Here is a 17,260-nt window from a genome sequence, read left to right on the forward strand (position 1 = left end):
TTTCCTAAGGCTACTAAACACAACTAACAGAAACACAGCTCTGATTAGGCACAGTGTCAAGATGACATGCAGACTGCACCATCTTTTCTTGGAAGCTATTCAAGGAAGTTGATGTGGGCATGTCCCTAGAGATGTTCAGTGGTAATCCATTGGCAAAATGGACTGTTAGTGAGTTGTGGATGGAAGCACAGAAAAGCCTTTTCCTTCTTACCATATTAAATTGTTGCTGCAGTTTCTCATTGGCATAGTTGATACAAAATTGTTCAAAGCTGTTGATCTCAAATGTTTCAAACCTAAAAAAAAGAGACAGTTGCCAACTTAAAGTGGTAAAGGAGCAGCTTTATGCTTACAAAGAGCAGGAGGCAAAGCTGTAGTACTTTCAAAAAGTTAATACTGTACTGCTAGCAAGAGAAGAGCTGACCATTATCAATCTACTCAAAAGTAGTAACAAGCAAACTGGTGCCTATAATTTATCATTGTGGAACAAGTTTTGGTAAATAGATTGAGAGCAAATAAAAGTGTGAATGAGTTAGTGGACATACTATTCCAGAAATAAAACCAAGAGAACAGGCAATTTCAGACTAGACAAGACTCTAATATAAGCTTCTGTCACAAAAAAATCCATCCTAAATTTTTAAGGGCTCCTCTAGTGGGATTTGGGGTGCAGGTTATTCCATTTTAACTGTTATAGTGTTAATTTTTAACTGACAAAGGGTGAAAAAACTGAAGAACAGAAAGCCTACGGGCAAAATTTATTTATTTAAATATTTAAATCACACCCTGTACATAAAGATCTCACAGCAGCATACAATAAAATCAACATGATCAATTCAAAAATAATGTAAACAATTATTTTAAAAGGTTAAAACATATCAAATATATTAAACAAAAACAAAACAATCAGCTTCATTTATATACCACTTCATACTGAACTAATAGTGTCTAAGCAGTTTACAACTGTAAGCTAAACTGTAAACTGTAAGCTAGTTTAACAAGCTAAAAAAAGAAACACTAAAGCCAGTTATAATGCTAGCAAAATAAAACAGGGCAAATTATCACAGCCCACCCGCTTCTCTTATGTAAAACAAGTTTAACTTTTCACTATCTTGCTCCTACAATGGAATATCTCAGGGCTAGGAAATGCCACTGTATGTCATGATCTCATTCCTAGCACATACCAGTTTTAGGGTAAGAAGAGGACTACTTCAATCTACAACTGATGACAAATGCCTTCCCCCAATTTGCCATCCCATAAATATTGGACAACTTGAAGAAAGGCATTTACCTTATTTCGGAAGGGAGCGCAAAAAAAATCACAAACTGGTTCAAGAAAGAGGGAGACTATGCACTGCCTCTTTATTACCCTGTAGCATGAGGAGTGAAAGGCCCCACCTCACTATGCCCATTCCTAGTCCATGGATAAAGGAGCACTGGTATATATCATGATCCTTTCATTCCCTCCATTGGATGGAGGCCATCCTCATTTGAGCTGGTCCTCCCTCTCACTCTGATAGGAAACCAACTCTTTGCAGGAGTGCCCAACTCCAACTTCACTTTCCACTTTCAACTTACATTTTCAGGGCACCAAAACAGCCCCAGGCAATAGGAAAGCATATAGTTTCTTATAACCAATTAGTGACTCTCAAATGAACATGTGAACTAATTCCAATGAGAAGCATTGTGCTTCAGATGATATGAGGATAAAAGAACTCCATTAACATAACTCCATAACAACCTATCCACACACACTAATCAACATTATATAATGAAGACATCTGGCTGAGTAAGACTATGGGTATAGTGATATGTTTAATAACATTGCCACTATAATTAATGTTATTATAACAAGGATCAAGATATGCAGACAGAAACCACTCACCCATAAATGTCCAATACACCAATGAAAGAATGCTGCTTTATGGGAGAATGCAGAGCTTTGTTCACATGATCTACAATCCAGTTAAACAGATTAGCGTAAATATGTTTTGCAAGAGCATCCCTGGCATTTATGGCCTGCAGCTTGGAAATTGGTTTGATGTACGTCTCCGTGGCAGTAGCAAGCTTCCTATGGCAGAGCCAGTGAGCCATTTGATCATACTCCACTCCCATGAGGTCGCAGAAAATATTGAGGGGCTCATGTTTTGGCTACAATGACAATAAACACCTTATAATTCAAAATAATAATTACTATCAACAATATATGCTCCCAAGTAGGCAAAGAGTCCTCAATCATATCTTAGATTTCAGCTTTGAAGAAGTTTTGAAATACATTCCGTGGAACACAGACTGATACCATAACTGTTCTTATTTCTTAAAATTAATCCCATATATTTGTGAAAGCCCTGGGAAGCGAATGACTCTATCAATTGCTGGCTTTTGTACTTAAGGTGAGACCCATTATTTTCACATCTAGAAAACAAGATTTCTGCACAGTCTCCAAAGCATCACACGAGTGATTTCTGGCCACTAGAACATGAATTTCATGTAAAGATGTGTTAACATTGCTCTTAAAATATATCGTTTGTAAATTTAAATCAGTTAGTTTGAACAGAGAGGGAAGAAACTACTTGACCATGTGGTCAGAGGAAGAAGGTAAAAGCAGCAGGAAAATGGAAATTGTGTGCATTTTTGCAGTTCAACTCTAGTGCAAAAAGGCAAGAATAATCAAGGAGATCAGAAATTGTACAGCAGCAGCAGCTTTAAGCTTATCTAGAACTTACTTGTATTATGCAGCTATCAGCATCTTTAGATGTAAATACTACATTGCCCAGGTGAAGAATAGCAGCAAGGATCTGAAAAATTCCCATCTGACAAGAATCAACAATCCCTGTCAAAAATAAAAAATAAATCCATTTGTTAAGATAAAAATAAGAGTCATGCACAATTAATGATCCAAAAAAGTTCACTGCAAGGATGACAAAAACTACTGCTATGGGGAAAGTGCCACTCAACCTATCTATCAATGAGTGAGTACCTGCAATCCTATCAAAAAGTCTTCTTAGGCATTAATAATTGAACAAGGCAGATTTGTATAGATGGATAAACTGCTTTTGCATCAGATATTAAATATTTATTTTGTTTAGATGTATGGATCTATGCAATGTATAGCCTTTCAGCTGACTTTCCCAGGGTGAAGTATATACAGACATGTTGTATACCTGTAACTGTAGTTCTTCAAGTGGTCATCTGTGAACTCACACAATTGGATTATCCTAGGCCTATGCAGTGCATCTTCAAAACCTTCTACAAGCTTTTGTGCAGTAGCTCTGCTCACCCACAACTTTATCCTTCATTGTTCCTGCTCACCTACCTAAGTTCCAAAAGATGCTGCAACAGCAGCAGCATCTCAAGGACCAAGGATGTAGAACACCAAGAGGAGAGAATGGGCAGGGTTGTGCGTGTTCATAGATAATCACTTGAAGAACTAGGTTATAGGTACATAACTCTTTGTGGTCTCTGTGATTCACACAACAGGGAGACCAGCAAGTTAGCGAAGGTGGTAAAGTCATACCAACCTCAAGAAAATATATAAGTTCAATCAGATTTATTAGAATACAAACAGCAGTGCCCTTACCAGGCAGGAGTACTCTTACTCAGAGCACTGCTGCTTACTCAGGCAGCATCAGAACTGCTAGCTTCAAATCAGCATCAAATCCTGAAGTAAAGCATATATTTGTTGAGATTTCTGAGACTTACCTAATAATGTGCAAGCCCGCCTTGTATTTGTCATCTCCTTTGCGTCATCAATACCATCAATCACTGGGCTGCCCCCTAGCTTTGTATAGTGAAAATAGTCTGCATTCCCTATTTAAACAATGAAACATAATCACTGTCACTTACTTAAAAGAAATACACCCTAGAATCGTTGAAGGCAGGGGGATCGTGAAGAGCTGTATCTCCTTTCTTGACAAAAACAAAACATTTTTCACCCTCAAATGTCCTCTAGGGAATTTTGTTCTGTTTTTAGGCCACTCTTAAATGTTTCGGTCATTTATTTATTTAGCCCTAAATGGAGGAACCCCCACCATCTTAACTGCCACCACCCTGGCCTTGGAGGGAGAGAAGAACTGGAACAAGGGAGACTAGAAATATGGTGAACTTCTCATGTTTTCAGGGCCATTTTGGGGTGTTTTTTAAAAATTTGTTGCCCAAATAAACAGTTTCGAACACCCCACCCCCCTGCACGGGACACATGTAACCTGTGGGCTGCATTTTGCCCAACCGTGCCCTACAAAAATGTTCTTGCTTAACAGGCTTGAGCAAGAGCAAACAGTTGTGCTCAAGTTAAACTGAGAAGCAGAACATTTCATTTATTTATAACGATTTATAACTCAGCCTTATGAACTGAAGTTACAAAAGCAAATATAATATATGGGTTATTAAGGTTCAGCTGAATCAAGTTGATGTTTCAATTGAAGATTTAATGCTGCAGATTTGTTTTTCCTTCAGTGTAGACAGAGTAATCAAGATAACAGTAAAACCCATGCTGTGTTCTCAGATATATGAAATATGCTTAACAATGCATGCTCTAATAAGATATGATCACCTTTATACATTCAAAGTTTAAGTGTGTGACACCTTAAAAAGGCCTATGCTTTATAAAGAGTAATTTCTTAGAAGTTGTAAATCACACCATAGTATTGTGGTACATGCCATGCCAGCAACATAATGCAGTAAGTGCAAAAACAATACAGCAGATATAAATGCGTACCTAACCGCAATGTTTTAAATTCAGGTAATGCTGCAGAAGCACAGAGCTGATAGAAGATATGGTAATTTCTCTCTTCTTCTGCCTTTAATACAAATAAATAAAAGATAAGATATTAAAGACAAATTTTCTATTTAAATGTTATTTCCTATTATTTTCACAAACTACTTGATTCTGTTGTAGCAGTGCATGGAAACTGAAGTTTCAAAGATTCTCTTTGAACAAACTTGCAATAATTCATCAAAATGCTACCACCAGCTTCTTTCATCTAATCCCTGACAGTTGGTCATCCAAGTCTCTGCTTAAAGCAAAAGAGAGCACACCATCTCCCATCTCCCATGTCTGTTGCACAGTTCTTAACTCTATCTGTTTCTTCCAACGTTTAGCCAAAATCTGCTTCCTTGTACTTTCTAACAATCTTCGGCATCACATCTTCTCAGCAATTTGAAGACAGCTATTATATCTCCACTTAATCTTACTTTTTCCAGGATAAATATACACAGATCTTTCACATCTTCTCATAGGACAATTTTTCCAATCTCCTAAATATCCTGGTCAACTTTTTCTCTACAGGCTCTAGCCTGTCAATGTCTTTCTCAAAAGATCGATATACAAAGTGTAGTGCCTTTGAGACTAAGTGAGCAAAAGAAATTGGAGCAGAAGCTTTTAAAGACTTATGTCCAAAACACACTGAAGAAATAAGCCGGTTTGAGACTGCTTTATCTGCCCTGGCTCAGCGCGAGGAAATCCTGGGAACTGTAGTTTATTGTAACATCAGAGCTCTCTGACAGAGAAGGCTAAATGAAGGCTAAATAAAACTGCATTTCTCAGAATTCCCTAGAATAAGACAGGGCAATTAAAACAATTCCAGATTGGATTATTTCTCCAGTGTGTTTTGGACCTCAGTGTACATCCTCAGACTGAGTCTACAAAAGCTTATGCTACAAAGTCTTTCGCTCAGTTAGTCTCAAAGATCCCTTTGTATACTGATATTCCAGACTAAAATGGCTATGTCTCTGATCTCTTAAACTATGACACCCAGAACTGGACACAGTCCAGATTATGGCCTGATCAAATTGCAACTGTTCGTTCTTGCAATCTGGAGCCTATGTGTTTGTGAATGCAGTTTAATGCTGAATGATACATGATTGTTTCTTCTGTTTTTTGCCCTAGAAAATGTTTTGAGGGGTACCATCAGCTGCCTTCCCCTATGGATGCTACATTACCTAGGCACATGAATCAGACCTACGTTTTTAACATGACTCCTATGTACACAGTTTAAGATAAATTTACATTCATTTTACCTGGAACACCACTCTTGATTTTTCCAGAAGGTATGTTCTCATGTTAGCACCAGTGATTCGATACCTCTTATCAAAACCTATTTCAATGTACTTCCCAAAACGACTGCTGTTGTCATTCCGTGTGGTTTTGGCATTCCCAATAGACTGTGGAAGGAAAAAAAAACACAGAAAGTGTTTAATAGTTTCAAGATGCCAGCAATAGCTGACAGAGGAGTTTACTGCAATGGCATGATGAGTTTAATGATAAGAAATTAGTAATGTTATCTCTTTGACTTGTAAGCATGGATTTTCAATTAGGCTATATTATTTTGCCTATTAATGGATTACACAAATTTATTAAAATAGCTTCAAGGATGCAGTCTTATAGATCTGTATATATTTCATATCGAATTTAGCAGGACTTGCTACTGAACAGACATGCATATGCTTGTGCTCCTATTAAGAAGAACGTATACACACACACACACACACACCCCTGTATAATGTGTATTAAAGAATACATTCTATTGTCTTTGAAAATGTATATATATAATTTTAGTACAACTATTTAGAACTAGCATATGAAGAGCCATTCCTCTTTTCTTACACACAGAGGAGATAATGCCTTTTCTAAGATTGGCCTTCCATGACAACACAGGCAGGCATTAATTAAAAATGTCAACTGACTCTTGTTCTAGAACTATTATTTTTCTTTCATTCGTTCCTATGATTAATTCAAATTAAATATTCTTTAATCAGGATACATATGTAATTTTCATATATGGCTTGTCCTAAAAAAACATCATAGTCGTATCACCATATCAACTATAAATACATGTCAATTACAGGCACAAGCAAACCTCTGCATTTTCAAAAATAAAGCAGCTTTAACAGGGAAATAACATATTCAAACCTTGTAGAACACAACTCTACTCCTCAAACCTAGTTTCAAAGATGGGTTTCTTCCATGGGTTACAATAACTGTACATTTGGGACAGTCTGGCCTACATTCATACACAAAGACTACACTCTATGTCAGTGACCTTATTCCTGCATTTGTTATTCTGGGAGGAGCATATCATAGGAAGCACAACAGCCAGGCATTCAAATATCTCAGTAAGTCTGGAATTCTACTTTACTAAACTTCATCAGAAACAAGCTGTATCCTTCACACACAAGCAGATAAAACCAAAAAAAAAAAGAAAAAGAAGAATAGAATTGTTTAGTGTGAGAACTGAATTTGCAATTAGAATTGTGACGAGACAATCCAGGATCATAAGCCAACTTTAGGCAAGGCTTTGTTGTACGCTTACAAGTCCTGACTTGTTTGAACAAATTTAACCATAATCCTAGGTTCAGACCCAAGAGAAAGCCATGCACTTCTGATTTTTTTTTCACCTGCTTATGGGAAGAAAAGAGCAAAACAAGAACATGTACATATTTCATTCACATTATGATTTAATAAGTCAGACTTTGCGCTGTCTATTATGAGTGAGCATGCCTATGACACACATCTACAAACTATTACTACTTTCTAGCCTTTTGCTGCAGCCATTTGTCCTGGAGTTGGGAGCATTTGCACAATTTGCACCATCATAGGAAGCACAATATATAACCAGTTAGCTAAACAGATATTTTAAAAAGATTTTTAAAGCATTAAATAGTACCACACTGACTATTATTTAGTAATACAGTGGACTGCTCATATACAAACTAAAGGCCCTGGGAAGATTTGGGCAAGTTTTTTGCAACCTAACCTTCATCACAGGGCTGCAATGAGATTATAGGATATATTAATTGTAGCCATACTTTGCAAACCCTATAAAATTCATCCTCACAATAGCTCTCATTGACTTCTCACAGTTCTCAATCACAACAGCTGCACAGATCAGCAACTAGCCCTAGGCAAGGTTCTTATAATTACACATAGGCAAGACAAGGGAGAAAAATATATATCCATTTGATTGTTCGCTTGGCACTGATAAGCATTCGCTAATACTGCTTTGAAACACCACACAACACGGCAAACCAGGCAAAATTACCTTATCTCTGAACACATCAAAATCACCTGTACCAAAGTTGCATTATGGTGAATAGTGCCATCTCCACTTTTGTTTGTGTTTCAAGAAATTCTTAAAATAAGAAAAAAGTATATTTTTTAAAAATGTAAAGGGGTAAAGGAAAATTGATTTAATTCTTAACTAGATCTGGTGAACATTCAGCATCTATGAAGAATAGCACTTATCAGTTGGACATTATAGTTCCTATAGCCATTCCCAACTTGAGAAGTCCCACTGAATCAATGGAATTTACATAACAGTTGACTTAACTATTCATCAATTAATTCAATGGGCCAGTGCCAACTGAGACTAAAAATGGTTCCAAGCCTATGTCGATCTTGTTGGAGAGGCAGGGTAGAAATAAATTTTATTACAGTGGGCCCTTCCCTTATGCGGGGGGATCCATTCCGAATCCCCCTACATAAGGGGAATTCCACGTATGTTTGAGCCCCATTCAAAAGAATGGGACTTGTGCCCACAGTGCAGTGTGCGTGCCATAGACGCACACATCATTACCCTTTCTTGGGCATGCCAAGCCTTCTTCCGGTGTGGCTTTCAGCATATAAGTCACACCCGCATATAACACGGGCGCACTGTATTGTTATTATTAAATCCACCATTTATTCCTCTTCCTTTTGCATTGTGTCTTTTAAGATTGTAAACCTAAAGGAATGAAATGTCTCATTTAGTTTTCTTATTTGTTTTACTGATTGCTAAGCCACTCTAGGAGCCTTAAAGTTGAGTCTCATTACTGGGAGAAAGGCAGTATAGAAATGAATAAATGATTACAGTGGAGATGATGGTGGTGGTGGTGATGGTAGTTGTGGTGGAGGTAAAAATACTTTAAAATACTAATACTCTTCTATGCCACTCTATACCACATTGAACAAATTCCAGTTTACCTCGCTTGATCATGTATGCACCTGTATTTCTCCTGACACTTCATCCAAGCAATGTACAACAAGGTTAAGACATTTATTCATTATATACTGTCTTTCTCCCAGTAATGAGACTCAACTTTAAGGCTCCTAGAGTGGCTTACCAATCAGTAAAACAAATAAGCAAACAAAATGAGACATTTCATTCCTTTAGGTTTCCAGTTTTGATACATGACACATATTTTAATGCCGTACACCATTTCCAGTATTTTTAAAGTGGAAACATAGTTTGAAATTATAAATAAAGGAAACAAACTATTGAATATTAAAGGTGTTACAATTAAAAGGGAAATGATAAAAATGCATAAGAGAAAAAAGGAGATTTTAAAACCCCTTAAGAAAAGTAGTGTTTGATAAAGCAAAGTGCTCTGGAAACTGGGGTTAACTGTCTCAACTTACTCTACCATCTCCTTTGCATTTATTGAAAGGCCAAGAGAAAAGCCCTCTATCAGCCAATTTTTCAGGGGCAAATTCCAAGCAGTGATTTAAGCCTTCTCTACTTCAGCATCTAGCACTTCTCTAAGAACCTATTGAGTGTGATGTCAAAGGTTTTCATGGCTGGCATCCATAGTTTTTTTGTGGGTTTTTTGGGCTATGTGGCCATGTTCTAGGAGAGTTTATTCCTGACGTTTCACCTGCATCTGTGGCTGGCATCTTCAAAAAACAACCTATCCTGAGATTTAGAAATCTTTTACCATTTGAATCAACATGGATCTAGGAATCAAGGAGGACGAAGATCCCAAACAGCAAAGCAGATCTATAAAATAGCCATGTTACTAGATTTACCTCCATTATGGGATTGGAAGCCAATACTTTCTCTTCAACATTAGCGTCACTGGCAGACCCACTTACAGTGGCAAAATACCTCATCGCATATTTGGCAGAGACTGTTTTTCCAGCTCCTGATTCCCCACTTACAATGATTGACTGGTTCCGTTCATCTCTGAAATGGAAACAAATTTGTTTCACTTGTATTTGTGTGGATTCTACCTGTCTTTGGCATGCTTCTTATGTCTGAGATAACATATATGCAAACAGATTGAAAATTTAGATAAATTTCACTCTTCCATCTCTGGTTAAAAAAAAAAAAACCCATACAGAATGCTTTTAGGTATACAGGTATTTCATATGGCACTTGGAACACAAATATATTCTATTCATATGCTGTTGATATAAAATGTAGCATTTCACCAAACATCAAGCAAAAAAGAAACTCCATTTTATGAACCCATGAGCACTGCTGAAACACATGTTGTTCCAATCCAAGACATAGAACTAGCCAAGAAAAATGTTCAGTATTCTAACATTTGAACTATATATCATAATTTGTATGTATTAACATTTGAACAACTGGCTCTGCATATGTATCACTAAGAACTATTTGGCTTCTTGGACCATGATGTGCAGTTTCATGAACATGGACTTCTGGCAAGGAATGGATTTCACCTCACAGCAGTGGGCAGGAACATTTTTGGTAAGCATCTGGAAAATCTGTTCAGAAAGCATTTAAACTGAGTTATGTGGGGGAAGGAGACAGTATTCTTGAGGGCAGGATTTCATCAGGTGCTGGAGATAATAACCTGGCTGTTATACAGAGAACTAGGGACCCCTAATCCAGGAATAGAGTTATGCCAGCCAGTTCTGGATGGGGTCACACTTCCCCTGAAGAACTCTGTAAATTCTATTGGGATATTGTTCAGGTCATATTTTGGTATGATGACTGTTTCTGCCAGAAATACAGCTGAGCCCTGCTGAAGAAGCTGGGCTCTGCAACAGAGTCCATGGACCAAGACAGACAGCAATGAGACAGCAGGGGAGCCAGGGAAGTTCTCCCATCACAACATTCCTAAAATGTTGAGCAAGGTTAATATATTGCTAATGAAAATTTGTGATAAATGCTCTTGAGTCATCTTTCTGAAGAATATTAGCACTGTTTTTACCATTAAAACAATTAGTCTCCCCTGCCCCTGTTAACTAGGATTATGTAGAATACACTATTAAATTTCGTGTATACAGGCTTTTATAAAACCATCTGGCAAGTACTTGGCACAGTGAGACTCTATATAAACACAATAAGCTGGGGTTGTCTATTCTGCAGTGAATGTTGTGACTGAACAAGAGCGCATTGTGCATTTTGTAGTCTCCCAGTCCAGGAGTAGAGACCTTCATGACTTTCAAAACCATTTTGTATTTTTTTATGGGACGATAAATGAGCCATTGTTGTCCAGATGTTTGAAGCAGTCTCAAGATTTGGCCAGAAGGAAACTACAGACAAAACAGAGGCCAAAGCTTACAACTTTAAGAACAACAGTTGGTTCTAAAAGATGCCACCAAACTCATTCTCCCTTTTGCTTCATGAAAGCAGTTTTAATGATGTAAAATGAGAGTAAGCGACCTAGCTCAATCTGATCAGTCAGTTACCCAATCACTTTTAAGAAGATATCACACAGATTGTAATCAACCAAACAGCACTGCAACAATGCGCTCCCCTCCACGGGAGCAAAAAGCTGCTGCTAAAAGCAGCTTCCTGGAAGGGGCACGATAATGACGCACGTGTGTCATTGTTGCGCTTCTTTTGCCCAGAGATGTTTGGGCATACGAACTCCTGCACATCATTGTTGCACGTGCCATGTGTGCGGGGGCACCGGCAAGATGGTGCATGGGCTCTGCTAGAAGGGCTGGGCGCATATGGATGCCCAGCCCTCCGGAGCCCTAAAAAAATCGGCCAGTCTGTACTGGGCCTAAGTCTCCAATTTGTAAGTAAAGCTTCCACAGAAACCATTGCCCAGGGATTTAGGGGTGGGGAACCACGTTTATAAAAAAACTGGCAGCACAGTTTTATTCTTTAAAGAATAAAAAACTGGCAGCACAGCAAAAATTGGTAACTGCTTTTTACAAATTCAGCTGTGTTGTTCCTTTAAAATAGTTGTCAGTTACAGTCATATAAAGCTCTTTCAAAACATTCAAATCTCAATTTTCAAAAGCCTCTTCAAAAATGGAGCATTTTAAAAATGAGAAAGAAGATATATCATGTGCTTTGAAAGCAAATGACATGGCCATGTTCCAAAAGCTGAGCATTTCAGGGTCAGAGCAGAGATTGGAGCCCTGATTGTGGCAAAGGGGTGACATGCCAGAGTAAGATCAGAAAAACAAGGTTCATATCCCCACTAAGCCAAGGGGTTCACTGGGTAACGCCATGCCAATTACTACCTCTCAGTTTATTCCACATCACAGGGTTGTTATGAAGACAAAACAGGAGGGAGATTTATGATACTTTGAGCTTCTTGGAGGAAAGGAGAAACCATTAGCAATGAAATAAACAAACAAACTCTAGTTCATCATCCTGATGAATAGCAATGAATGTATTGATCTCAGTTTCCTGATTCTTCCATCTCTGTGGCTTAGCACAAACTTTGGTCTATCACATTTCTTCAGCCTCCTCTAAAATGTATCATAATCTGTTATTTGCATTTGTTATTCTGTTCTTACCATCTTGCTCTTCTGCTGGTAGCACTATTTTTGTATGGCCAACCAGCAGACAAAAACTGTGTAATTTGCCATATTTCTCTTCGGCTCCTACTCCATTTCAATTAAAACAGCTCTTAAAGAGACTTTCAGTATCTTGCTAATTACTGTCTTCATAAATTCACTGCAGAAAAAAAGAGTCCGGTAATATCCATTTGCCTCTGCAAAATGACAGTGACCAATTACAAGCCCCATAGAATGGTAACCTTTAAATTTTCTGACAAATGATACTTAATATTCCTCATCTCATTTCTGAAAGGGAGAATGATGCTTAATGCCTTTAGGCCTAAACATCACTTTTCCTTTCAGAAATGAAATGAGGGATATTAGTTATCAGTTGTCCGAAAATTTAAAGATAACCATTCTATGGGTCTTGTAATTGGCCACTATGATTTTGAGAAGCTGGTTTTAAAAATCAAAGCAAATAACAAACTACTAGAAATGGATTTAAGGACATACAAACTGATATTATGCTAGTTCCTCTGGAAAAGCTACTAATGGGAGACGCAGTATCATCCAAGCTTGTAACTCCAGATTATGTTCCTGATTTTCATGGGTCAAACCTGCCAAGAATTTAATGATGTCTTTTTCACACCATATCTAATCTATTTTGGCTTGATGTAACAGAAGCTCAAATAAAACCTCAAAAGGGCAATTTGAAGAACACCAACAGAGACTTTCCATTATTGTATACATTTTTTATTTGGCAGGGTATCACTCCCTGCCGCACCAGAGGACATCACAAATAATCATCCATATCTGCAAAATCATGACAAACTGTATTTTGGACAGAAAGATGAGCCAGCATAGTGAAAGTTATTCTCCAGGGATTATTCCTTTGAGGTCACTGCTGCAACCGTCTGCTAATGCTCAGTGAGCAGCTTCCAGCACAACACCTCATATGAACTTTAGGATCAAGCACTAACCGTATGTAACCCCCACTGCCTTTGGGATGGCAGCTGGATGTTTTTGTGATGAATCTTTATGAGTGGACTGTTGCTAAAGTATCAGCCAATAAGCAAATTGGTGAATTCTAGAACAGTGCAAATTCATATACTCTTTAGATCAGGGGTAGATCTCACCCAAATTTACAGATTCCCTCCTATTTTTTTGAAAGTTCCTAGGTGATTTCCCACCAGATTCCCCAGACAGTTCAAAACATCTGCAAAATGAAGCACTTTTCTCTCTCAAGCACCCCGCATAATTTGAAAACACTCCAGAAGCCAACTATAAGATGAAATAAAGAATAGAAGTTTTGATTTGCAACAGTTTTGGAGCTTGTTCAGTGGGAAAGGCATACAAAAAATTACCCAGATATTTTTAAAAACATTTAAAGTGATCTGTGGACTTTAGTGTAGTACAGGGGTGAAAACTGACCCTTGTCTCCTCTGCAGTTGCTTACCCCTGCTTTAAATGATCATGAGTTCATTTCAGTTTTTCTTTTATTATAAAGGTTAAGCACAGCCAAAACTAGAGGCGGTTTTCCCCACTGCTACTGTCTTCTTTACAAACAAACATAAATACAAATAAAGATTATGTCCTTATGAAAGAACATGCCTATCTCACAAACCTGGCCATTTGTTTATATGCTTCCTCAGCCACTGCAAAGATGTGGGGGTCCATATCCCCCATGTTCTGGCCACTGTAAGCATTGATGATATCTTCGCCATAGATAGGCAGCTGTTCATATGGATTTATGGCTACTAAAACTATGCCTGGCGAGAAAAAAACAAAGATATTATTGGAAAGAACTATGTAAGTAGAACTATGTAAGTAAGATCTCATTCAGCACAACAATTAATAAGGAATAGTAGACAGTGCCTTTTATTTCATTTTATAAGCGTGTGTGTATATGGAAAAGGAAAGAAGCAGCCCAAAGTGACATTAAATGTAGCTGATTAAAATGGCACTAGTTACTATCTGGGAAAGTCCTTAGTTTAAGTCAAACGATAAAATAATCTGATTTAGTAACCACCACTGCTACTAACAGTGAATGGAATTTGTAACTATGAACATATAAGCTTAAGTTAAAAGCAATTCTAACTTCAAAGGAACACGGTGGCAGAATTAAAGAATAAATATGAACTTTTGTATGCTTCTGAATAACAGACACGGCCAGGATCTATACGAAAGAACAAAGAATTATACTGGTAAACAGAAACACTGCCAGCCTGCCTCATTTTTAACCCCAAAGCCAGAAAATGCTTCTTCTGCCTTGTTAAACTAGCTTCTTATGTTCTCCTAATTGTCAAGGACCTGGTGGGTCAGTATTGGACCACAACTGCATGATGGAATCCTTTCATACAATAAATGAAGATGGTGGACCATGGGGTTCACCAGACAGTGTTGGACTGTATCTCCATGACTCATCAGCATAGGCCATGCTAGCTAGAGTTGATGGGAGTTCAACTCCCTCCCTACATGAAGAACTACACATTCCTCACCCCTGCAATACTGTACTGTTCATACCTAAAGGAACTAAACCAGAGGTTACTAAATATTCTAGCCTTCACATTTCAGGAGCGTATAACCTAATGGCTTGAATGCATAAAGATGTGGGGCTTTTTTATTCAATTACAGCAGATGAGAGCTTAAATTATACCTGATTAGGCAAGGTAAACTCAATGCTATGCCAGGATCACTTTAAAAGAAACAATCTGGCTATCATGTCTTTTCTATGGCTTTCTTAGCTGCTAATCTAGACCAGGAATGAGAAATTTCCAACGATCCAGTCTCTCTGGGTTTAGATGGCCACATAGAATACATGCTTCAGTAATACAACTGTACGATCTCACTATTTTTAAAACATTCTATTCTTAGTGGTTGTGTAAGATATATTCCAAGGAATTTTCAGAATTCATTCCACAAATATTAGTAGTATAGATGTATCACATTAAAAAATTTAGGCAGACTATGAAGGAGGCTCTTATATTGGCTATTTGACGTAATAAATGAATTGAATTGAACAAGGCTCTTTTAAAATATACTCATTGTAAGGGCTAAAATATGGCTGCATCTTAAGAGCAATTGCCTCTACAACATTTACTGAGTTCTGTAGCATGCGACATTAATTCCTTTGTTGAGCCTGTGAGAGCAATTGAAACCAAGAGATATAAACCCTACTATATCCAAGTCAGTACAGAATGGACAGGCTAAGTGGAGCAAAGGCATAGTAATCATATTAGGGTCATTAAGGCCAATCATCACTGAAGTCCATATCACCTCCCAACAAATGTTTATTTAAAAATCATTTTGTTAAGACATTCAACTTTTTTTGCTTTTTTTGCATTTCTTTTCTCCATATGGTTCTCCTATCCAAGTATGAGTATAATTCTCTGCCAACTAGGGCAACACTACCTGTATCTGATAAAGTGGGACATACAAAAGTCCACAAAAGTGTATCCCAAATAAAAGCTTATGGCCCAGAACATATGTGCCAAATAAAGCGGCTTCTGGTCACTGCGGGGGCTTGGTGTTCAAACAATGCATGCCCCTAAAGTGGCTGGTAACCACTCTGAGGTCACCTAAAATAGCCCAAAGCCACCACAAAAAGGAGCCATTTAAATCCACCTCCTGGGCAATGCAGCTTGGGACCGCAGGCAGCGGCCCAGTTTGGGAGTGGGCTGTCCAGTCAATGTAATCCCAGCATGACCGCAGTCGGAAACCGCTGTTTATCGTCCATGTGCTTCGCCCCTTACTTTAAGGAACCATTAGACATTGTGTTATTGTTATCATTAAGGAAGACTCAATTTGAAATTTACAGTACTTCACAGAAAGCAAATCCAATAGATTTCCCTCAGTGTTAGGCAATTGTGGTGGATGATATTTTCCATGCTGGGAAGGGTTTGTGTATGAACGTGTTGTGGGTTTAACTCTGAACTTTAAAGAAGCTTTCAAAGTGCTGATGCCCAATAATTTCAGCACCTTGAAAAGCTCATCAAATTCAGAGTGGATTCACCACTCCACTGACAAGGAAGCCATCGGCAGCAGCAGTAACATGGTTCCTCAGCCAAAAAGCCCCTCAACATTATCTTACTGGGTTGACTGATGTCCAAATTCTAAATGGTTGTGGTAGCATTGGCATTTCATGTAGACTGTATAAGAACAAAACAAATGCAACACTGAACTACAACTATGCAGAGATGGAACATGTTACCATGGCTTTAAAGACAACACATTATGCTTTTTAGAAGAAAAAGCATATAAAAAGTGTCTCTAAAGCGCCAAAATTCTTGTATTTTTATTATGTCACATATAGATAATTCAATATAATTTCAACAGAGGTTTGTCTGTTGCACCATGACAACTATTATCTGTGGTCAGTGGAAATTATTTCTTTTTTTAAATTAAAAACTATCTGATTTTCCAGTGGGCAACAAAGAAAACTGAGTAATTCACTTCCCCACTGTGACAATTCAATTAGAAATTTTGAAGTTTTACTTAATTACTTATTCTAAAATTTATCATCTGCTTAATAATTCATGACAAGTTACAATCCCTATTTGTTTTCTAACCCATCCTGCTGATTTTTTCCTTAGTGCTGCTGTTTTATTCCACATTGTTTTGGTACTGTTCTGTGTGATGCTTTCCACTCCCTCAATCCTATCCCTCTGTCTCCATGTCTTTCCAACCAGATAGTCAAGAATTACACTTCAGATATGTTCAGTGGTCCCAAATCATTACACAGCTCAGATGCCCAGCCTTTCTACCCTGTCAGGGTGGTTACAAAGTTTCCAGGTTTTCCAC

General features: G+C 37.8%; 1 protein-coding gene across 2 annotated transcripts in view; it reads right to left on the reverse strand.

Annotated features, from left to right (window-relative positions):
* LOC149307304 (unconventional myosin-Va) overlaps window positions 1–17,260 on the reverse strand; it is a 100,049-nt gene that overhangs the window by 50,416 nt on the left and 32,373 nt on the right. For both annotated transcript variants that reach the window (XM_089538857.1, XM_089538858.1), the window contains exons 4-11: window positions 14,085–14,229; window positions 9,776–9,932; window positions 6,013–6,156; window positions 4,712–4,793; window positions 3,697–3,804; window positions 2,721–2,827; window positions 1,880–2,145; window positions 212–293 (exon numbers count right to left, since the gene is read on the reverse strand). In XM_089538857.1, the coding sequence (XP_089394983.1) occupies window positions 212–293; window positions 1,880–2,145; window positions 2,721–2,827; window positions 3,697–3,804; window positions 4,712–4,793; window positions 6,013–6,156; window positions 9,776–9,932; window positions 14,085–14,229 (1,091 nt within the window). The remainder of the gene's footprint in view (window positions 1–211; window positions 294–1,879; window positions 2,146–2,720; window positions 2,828–3,696; window positions 3,805–4,711; window positions 4,794–6,012; window positions 6,157–9,775; window positions 9,933–14,084; window positions 14,230–17,260) is intronic.

Source organism: Sceloporus occidentalis, unplaced genomic scaffold, assembly GCF_023333645.1.
Source record: "Sceloporus occidentalis isolate IW3139 unplaced genomic scaffold, rSceOcc1.0.p SCAF_9, whole genome shotgun sequence".
Taxonomy (NCBI): domain Eukaryota; kingdom Metazoa; phylum Chordata; class Lepidosauria; order Squamata; family Phrynosomatidae; genus Sceloporus; species Sceloporus occidentalis.